Source organism: Triticum aestivum, chromosome 4D (genome assembly GCF_018294505.1).
Source record: "Triticum aestivum cultivar Chinese Spring chromosome 4D, IWGSC CS RefSeq v2.1, whole genome shotgun sequence".
Classification (NCBI taxonomy): domain Eukaryota; kingdom Viridiplantae; phylum Streptophyta; class Magnoliopsida; order Poales; family Poaceae; genus Triticum; species Triticum aestivum.
Genome location: NC_057805.1, coordinates 121,623,582 through 121,631,531, shown reverse-complemented (window position 1 = coordinate 121,631,531; position 7,950 = coordinate 121,623,582). Strand labels below are relative to the sequence as shown.

The 7,950-nt window shown below is 45.5% G+C and overlaps 1 protein-coding gene across 1 annotated transcript; it reads right to left on the bottom strand.

Moving 5' to 3' along the window:
• Positions 1 to 3,934: 3,934 nt before the first annotated feature.
• LOC123096731 (elongin-C) lies at positions 3,935 to 7,745 on the bottom strand. Its single transcript, XM_044518492.1, has 3 exons — positions 7,452 to 7,745; positions 7,255 to 7,360; positions 3,935 to 4,326 (listed from the first exon to the last, which is right to left on the bottom strand). The coding sequence occupies exons 1-3, from the start codon at positions 7,624 to 7,626 to the stop codon at positions 4,245 to 4,247; spliced, it is 363 nt and encodes a 120-aa protein (XP_044374427.1). The 5' UTR covers positions 7,627 to 7,745; the 3' UTR covers positions 3,935 to 4,244.
• Positions 7,746 to 7,950: the final 205 nt, after the last annotated feature.

Genomic DNA, 7,950 nt, shown 5'->3' with positions numbered 1-7,950 from the left:
AAAGTATGGCATGCTGTGTACCAAACTTATTGTATACCCTGCCCTGAGTTTGGCAAGGGAGTACAATAGTGATCTAGGAGTAGATCACTGGACAGCGGTCAAAATTATCCTTAGAAGACTAAGGAGATATTTCTCGGTTATGGAGGTGATAAAGAGTTCATCCTAAAGAGTTGCGTCGATGCAAGCTTTGACACCGATCTAGATGACTCCGAGTCTCAATCTGCATACATATTAAACGTGAGAGCATTTAGCTAGAGTAGCTCCGTGCAGAGCATTGCAGACATAGAAATTTGTAAAATACATACGGTTCTGAATGTGGCAGACCCATTGACTAAACCTCTCTCACAACCAAAACATGATCACACCTTAGTACTCTTTGGGTGTTAATCACATGGCGATGTGAACTAGATTATTGACTCTAGTAAACCCTTTGGGTATTGGTGACATGGCGATGTGCACTATAGAGTGTTAAATCACATGACGATGTGAACTATTGGTGTTAAATCACATGGCGATGTGAACTAGATTATTGACTCTACTGCAAGTGGGAGACTGAAGGAAATATGCCCTAGAGGCAATAATAAAGTTATTATTTTATTTCCTTATATCATGATAAATGTTTATTATTCATGCTAGAATTGTATTAACCGGAAACTTGATACATGTGTGAATACATAGACAAAACAAAGTGTCCCTAGTATGCCTCTACTAGACTAGCTCGTTAATCAAAGATGGTTAAGTTTCCTGACCATAGACATGTGTTGTCATTTGATGAACGGGATCACATCATTATAGAATGATGTGATGGACAAGACTCATCCGTTAGCTTAGCATTATGATCGTTGAGTTTTATTGCTATTGCTTTCTTCATGACTTATAAATGTTCCTCTGACTATGAGATTATGCAACTCCCGAATACCGGAGGAACACCTTGTGTGCTATCAAACGTCACAACGTAACTGGGTGATTATAAAGATGCTCTACAGGTGTCTCCAAAGGTGTTTGTTGGGTTGGCATAGATTGAGATTAGGATTTGTCACTCCGTGTATCGGAGAGGTATCTTTGGGCCCTCTCGGTAATGCACATCACTATAAGCCTTGCAAGCAATGTGACTAATGAGTTAGTTACGGGACGATGCATTAGGGAACGAGTAAAGAGACTTGTCGGTAACGAAATTGAACTAGGTATGATAATACCGACGATCGAATCTCGGACAAGTAACATACCGATGATAAAGGGAACAACGTATGTTGTTATGCGGTTTGACCGATAAAGATCTTCGTAGAATATGTAGGAGCCAATATGAGCATCCAGGTTCCGCTATTGGTTATTGACCGGAGATGTGTCTCGGTCATGTCTACATAGTTCTCGAACCCGTAGGGTCCGCACGCTTAACGCTCGATGACGATTTGTATTATGAGTTATGTGATTTGATGACCGAAGTTTGTTCGGAGTCCCGGATGAGATCACGGACATGACGAGGAGTCTCGAAATGGTCGAGAGGTAAAGATCGATATATTGGAAGGCTATATTCGGACATCGGGAAAGGTTCCGAGTGATTCGGGTATTTTTCGGAGTACCGGAGAGTTACGGGAATTCGCCGGGGGAAGTATTGGGCCTTAATGGGCCATAAGGGAAAGGAGAGAAGGGCGTCAAGGGGTGGCCGTGCCCCCCCATGGACTAGTCCGAATTGGACTAGGAAGGGGCGGCGCCCCCCTCCTTCCTTCTCCCCTCTTCCTCGTTCCCTTCCTTCTCCTAGTTGGAATAGGAAAGGGGGGACCGAATCCTACTTGGACCGGGAGTCCAAGTAGGACTCCCCCTTTTGGCGCGCCCCCTCTAGGGCCGGCCTCCTCTTCCCCCCTCCTTTATATACGGGGGAGGGGGTACCCCATAGATACACAAGTTGATCTTTAGACGTATGTGGTGCCCCCCTCCACAGTTTTACACCTTGGTCATATCGTCGTAGTGCTTAGGCGAAGCCCTGCGCCGGTAACTTCGTCATCACCGTCACCACGCCGTCGTGCTGACGAAACTCTCCCTCGGCCTCAACTGGATCAAGAGTTCGAGGGACGTCACCGAGCTGAACGTGTGCAAATCGCGAAGGTGCCGTGCGTTCGGTACTTGGATCGGTTGGATCGCGAAGACGTTCGACTACATCAACCGTGTTACTAAACGCTTCCGCTTTCGGTCTACGAGGGTACGTGGACACACTCTCCCTGCTCGTTGCTATGCTTCTCCTAGATAGATCTTGCGTGATCGTAGGAAAAAAATTTGAAATACTACGTTCCCCAACACTAAGAAGGTATTACAAGAAAAGGAACCACTAGAGACTTCAAAGACTACTATCACGGCATGATCGAACTCGAGTGTTTAGGGCTAGCTACAACTCAAGTGGCAATGGGGCCCCGAAACCCGCATCCCCGCGGGTTTTTACCCTATTAGGGGGCGTGGATGGACGACTTTCTATCCCCGCGGGGCTGCTGGTGGGTACATTATAAAACCCGACATATTTCGCGGGTTTAAACCCATTTCAATACTGCCCGAACCTGAAACCCGACAATACCCATCAAAATACAGCTTTTAGAATGCATTGATCCATCTTGACTCACGTGGCCCAAAGCCACAGTGCCCGAGTAGCCAAGCCCCCCAGTGTCGAGGCCCTGGAGTACAAACCAACCTCTTCCTCGATCGCTGCAGTGTCACTCGTTCCTCAAGTCTCTCTCTCCCGCACAACACAACATCTAAACCTAAACCTAGGTCCCCCAGCCGTCGCCTGCTGCTGTAATACGCTCATGTATTTCTTTCAAATGTTGCTGTCTTCGTTGACTGCTCGTGGGGACGGGTTCCCCGTGAGTTTAGAAAACCTGACGGATTTAGGGGACGGGCAAAAAACTAGCCCTGCGCATGGTGACGGGGACGGGGACGAACTTGCGATTTTCTTATGGGGATGGTTTTGGGCAAGCAAAACCCGATGGGTTGTGTACCCGTTGCCATCTTAAGCGCGACCCACAAGTTCGCCTCATCCTTAATCCTACAAATAATTAGGCTCGGGATGGAAGAGGAATTTCCAAAAAAAAAATTGTGTTGCACTCATTCCACGCCTCCCAAGAAGCTAGCATCAAGAGGGAAGCGTTAATTGATGACTACTTGTACATCTTATATCATATCCATTGGACATTACATTAGATTGATCCAAAAGTATGACAAGCATTGATTCATGGCTAGTTGGAGGAGAGGAAGACGGTGTCATGGCTTTTCTTGTGATGTTAAAAGCATCTTCACCCGCCCCTCAGAACGCCTCCAGGACACCTTTTTAGACTCGGCGACGCTTTCTGCCGAAAAATGACCCAGCCACTTCCTCTAGGACGTCAAAATAGCATCGGCGCCGTCAAACCCAGGCGAAACCCAGCGCGTTGGAGGGCTCTTGGGGGCGTCGGCGGAAGTTTCAACGAATCCCCCACATGTCTTTTTTCTTGGCCCACTTAATCATTTTTCTCACAAACTTTTTGTTGAGGTGGGGTGTGGCTGGGAAGATGCCCTCCCCATGCACTCCTATTTCGGCCAGATAAAGCATTTGGCCTCTGAAGACACCAACTTTTTTGGTTCGGTGGTGTTCTTGGGGGCTCCAACGGCTGGAGATGCTCTAATGCGGCTACATCACATTTCCAATCATGTGTGCATACAACAGTTTTTGTGCGTTGCGGCATCGACATCAACTGTGATGATAAAACTACTATCAGAAGGAAGAACTGGTAGGATCACTGTCATGCCCATGACGGCAAGAACCACTATGAGACGCAACAAGTATTAATAACGTTGGATGAGAGTTGTAGCAGCCGCCCCAGGTCACAACGTTCTGCGCTGGCTAATGGTCTAGACAAATCGATGTAATCCAGTTGCATCACTTGCGTGGAATCTTTGTGAGTGCGATGTAGAAACAAGCGACATGTGCGCAGCTGATCACAGTCCAACAGATGATACAGCTGATAAGATCTGGTCGCGCCTCAGTTTTGATTGATATGACACAACAACAAGATCTGATCCCGGCCAAGCTGTAAGTCCAGTAACGACAGATTCATGCTACTAACTGCGCAATACATCCATCGCAACCTTAGTAGTTTTAGTTTACTATAAACCCATGTACTGAGACAAGGCAAGCACAATGGTGGAACATCGCATTTTCTACTGAATGAACCCAAATGGACGATGGATTCATCTTGCCAACAACCATGCAATTTTCCAGGCTAAGTGTCGAGGTAGTTTGCAGCCATCATCAGCTCCAGCGTTATTTCTGGCTCGATCGGGAACTCCGCCGTCTCCTTCCCACTACAAACAAAACAATGGAGTCGTCAAAGAAACGCAACGGATGAGATACGCAAACGTCGCATTCACTACTAGTACAACTAAACACACCACTTAATACACGGCTTATCAGTACACTGCTTCTCTTTCTTAATGCAAGGCACTACCAAAAGTCAAGGTGGAATCTGCAATATACTCCCTCCGTCCCAAAATTCTTGTCTTAAATTTGTCTAAATACGGATGTATCAAGTCATGTTTTAATATTAGATACATCTACATCTAGACAAATTTAAGACAAGAATTTTGAGAGCTTGTCCAACATCGTCTGAGATGGTTTGGGCATATTCAGCGCAGGCCTCCAGAAGCTCCAGTGCATAGCGAACGGCTAAAGCGTGCGGAGAATGTCAAGAGAGGTCGGGGTAGACCGAATTTGACATGGGAGGAGTCCGTTAAGAGAGACCTGAAGGATTGGAGTATCACCAAAGAACTAGCTATGGACAGGGGTGCATGGAAGCTTGCTATCCATGTGCCAAAGCCATGAGTTGGTCGCGAGATCTTATGGGTTTCACCTCTAGCTTACCCCAACTTGTTTGGGACTAAAGGCTTTGTTGTTGTTGTTTGTTGTTTGTAGGGAGTATGTGAAAAACACACCAAATTCTCCTCTAATCACGGGAAAATCTCTTCTCCTGTACACACCAAATGTTAATATGGAGTTTTCATCAAAATCTCATTTGAACAGAGAACCAAGTGCAAGGGGCATGCATTCTACTCCAACCGAGGAAAAAAGTGCTATTAATTGTCTGTTTTGCAAGGCTAAATTGCCTCGCCTAAGCACAATCCTAGCATTATTAAGCACTAGGCATCCTATTGTTGTCTAGTGCCTAAGCACGCCTTTTTTCACTAACTCAAGTAACAACTGTTAGTTAGCTTGGAAAGCACGAGTAAGTGCTGGATATTTGGAGGAATGCCGTTTTTCCTGGCACAGAACCTGCTCTACCGAAAACTCTATGGTACAACCTGCCCCCGCGCCCTGGTAGACTATCCAGTTTTCAGCAGAATTCTTCAGAACAATACAGCTTGTGAACGATAGTCAGCATACAACTCTAGGTAACCTCTGTAGTAAAAATAAAACAAAACTTAAGTGCCTCATAATCAGATGAAAAACTTAAGACACAACTGAATTTACCCTGACAAATTCTGGATTAAAAGTTAAGAGGACCTATCAAGACGTAAGGCAGAAAACATTTAAGGTTACATTGCACAGTTATTGAGTTATATCATTCCATGAACACCTCGGTTAACAAAAAATTTCTAGGTTTGGTACAGCTACAACAGAGACAGAGTAGCTTAGGTGGTAGGAACCATATCGTATTTGTAGCTTGATGCAAAAGCTGCATGTGTTGTTGGCGTGTCGTGATTGTTGTAGTAGTGTATAAGAGGTGACTTCACACAAATGATACAGAGCATGTGACCTTCATTCCAGAACAAAAAATGATTCTTACTCAAATGGACATGTGAATGGAGAAGTTGTTCACAAAAGCAGTAAGCAATTAGAAAGGATTAAGAGTTACTCCCTCCGTCCCATAATATAAGAGCGTTTTTGGCACTACACTAGTGTCAAAAACGCTCTTTATATTATGGGACGGAGGGAGTAGAAAACATCATATTACACACAGTTAAATTCTTGCTTTGCCACCACAAATGACAAAATAATCCAAGAAGTCATAATTTAGTTACAGTAAAAATAACACCAGAAATCCTGAGATGTATGCATGACCAGTGACCCACTAATAAGACAGGAAAGACAAATAATAGCACGAGGAATGCAACAGAAAAGAAAGTATATGGGCAACTCATGTGCATGATATATAGTATAGTCTAAGGTAAATGCCTGGATGGTAAATATTCTGATATCTGTTATTTTGAAGTTGTGTGATGTATTCCACAAAACACCTAGTGTGCCATTTGTAAGCATGAAATAATTGACTGGGATGCTGGAGCATAAACTTCACATGCTTCATAAGTTTAACCACCGACCAAGTTTGATGAACCATAAAAGTTAAGAGAGGGAATACATGGGAACCATTCAATTGGTTCTGCTCCTAAATATCATTCTGTAAACAAATCATATATAGAGATTTTTTCTCAAAATTCTGAAAAGAAGTCATAAAAAGCTATTATTTCCTCTTTATGTCCGGACTGGCCTGTCCGTAAAAAAAAGCCCACCAACGGTATCCCCTACTTCTGTCCGGACGTCCCCCAGATCGAGGGGCGGAGTAGGGGAGTCCGGACATGTCCGCAGACACCGCCAACTCAGCATAGGGCCACTCTGACCCCACAATAAACCCACTTTTCCTCTCTTCCCCTTCTCTCTCCTCTCTCCATTGGACAAAGTGGCGGACAATTGAGGGATACCGTTGGATTACCCGACAAGTGGGGCATCATGTTTGCCGTTGGAGATGCCCTAAGCATTTAATTTGGTTCGTTTACAGTAACGAACGAGCAAACAATAAGTAACTTTAAATTTTCGGACACAAATATGCTTTCTAGGTCATCGCACTTATTCTGAAGTTCTGGACATTTACACACGAAACATTTAAACAAAAGAAACCTGCAACATACATGAATGGGAGCCAGACAGGCCGTATGATTGTTGGCAAGATTTGTAAGAGCACTCTGTGATGGATCTTAGTTCAAGCAATCGATAAATAAACAAATAAAACAGGACGATGGTTGGGAGGACAAACAAGTGCAAGCCACAGGCACCTAAATCTGATTGTTTCACGGCCTTGCTTGCACAGACAGAGTTATCTAATTGGGGCTGATGTATCGACACTACTTAGGGTGAGCAGTTATTAAGCAAATTTATCCCCACAAACAAAAATTAAGCTTATTTGATTGATAATCTGGACGTACAGAGGGGGGAAGGCGAATCTGAAGGAAGGGATTTACCTGGCGTAGTGGAGCGACCAGTAGAAGTACTGGCAGATCTTCTCTAGGATCGCGGTGCTGATCTCCGGGAACCTCACCTCGCCCTCGCGCGTCTCCGCGAAGCCACCTTAACGCTCATCGATTTCAATTCGATTAGTTAGTAATACAGATCGATTGATCGATGGATGGACGGATGGAGCAAAGGGTAGGAAGGATACCAGGTGAGGTGAGCATGTTCCTGAGGGTGTTGGAGACCATGGCTGCCTTCTTGTCGATGACGAACTCGAAACCCTCGGCGCTGATCAGCTTCACCACGCCAACCATGTCGCCGTCTTCCTCGTGCTCCTCCTTGTGCTGCGCCGACGCCGCGGCCTCGCCTCCTTTCCCCACCATCACGGCCTGAATCCCTTCCCTCGCTAAAGCTTGGATGAGAGGCGACGACACCACGAAGGAGAGAGAGACAGAGGAAGAGGAACAACAACAACCCGATGAAAGTAAAATCGTGGGCTTCTATCATGTAGTGTGTGGATTGGGCCTCCATCACAACCAGAACGTCACGACACAGAAATGTGCCCAGCACGGCACGTATCCTCCTATACAGGCCGTAGTGTGCCAGCCCGCATGTCGTTCCCCAGGCCCAGGCATGACTGCTGTAGTAAAGGGGCGGCTCCTGTTCGGTGGATCCTAATTATATGGCGCGTAGGGCGCCCCCTGGAA

Bases quoted from the DNA above. Each gene is read 5' to 3' on its own strand.
- LOC123096731 (XM_044518492.1), bottom strand. From the start codon at position 7,626: ATGGTGGGGAAAGGAGGCGAGGCCGCGGCGTCGGCGCAGCACAAGGAG. The intron at 7,361-7,451 runs GTATCCTTCCTA...ATGAGCGTTAAG, and splicing joins GAACATGCTCACCTCACCTG to GTGGCTTCGCGGAGACGCGC. The intron at 4,327-7,254 runs GTAAATCCCTTC...TTTTGTTTGTAG, and splicing joins TGGTCGCTCCACTACGCCAG to TGGGAAGGAGACGGCGGAGT.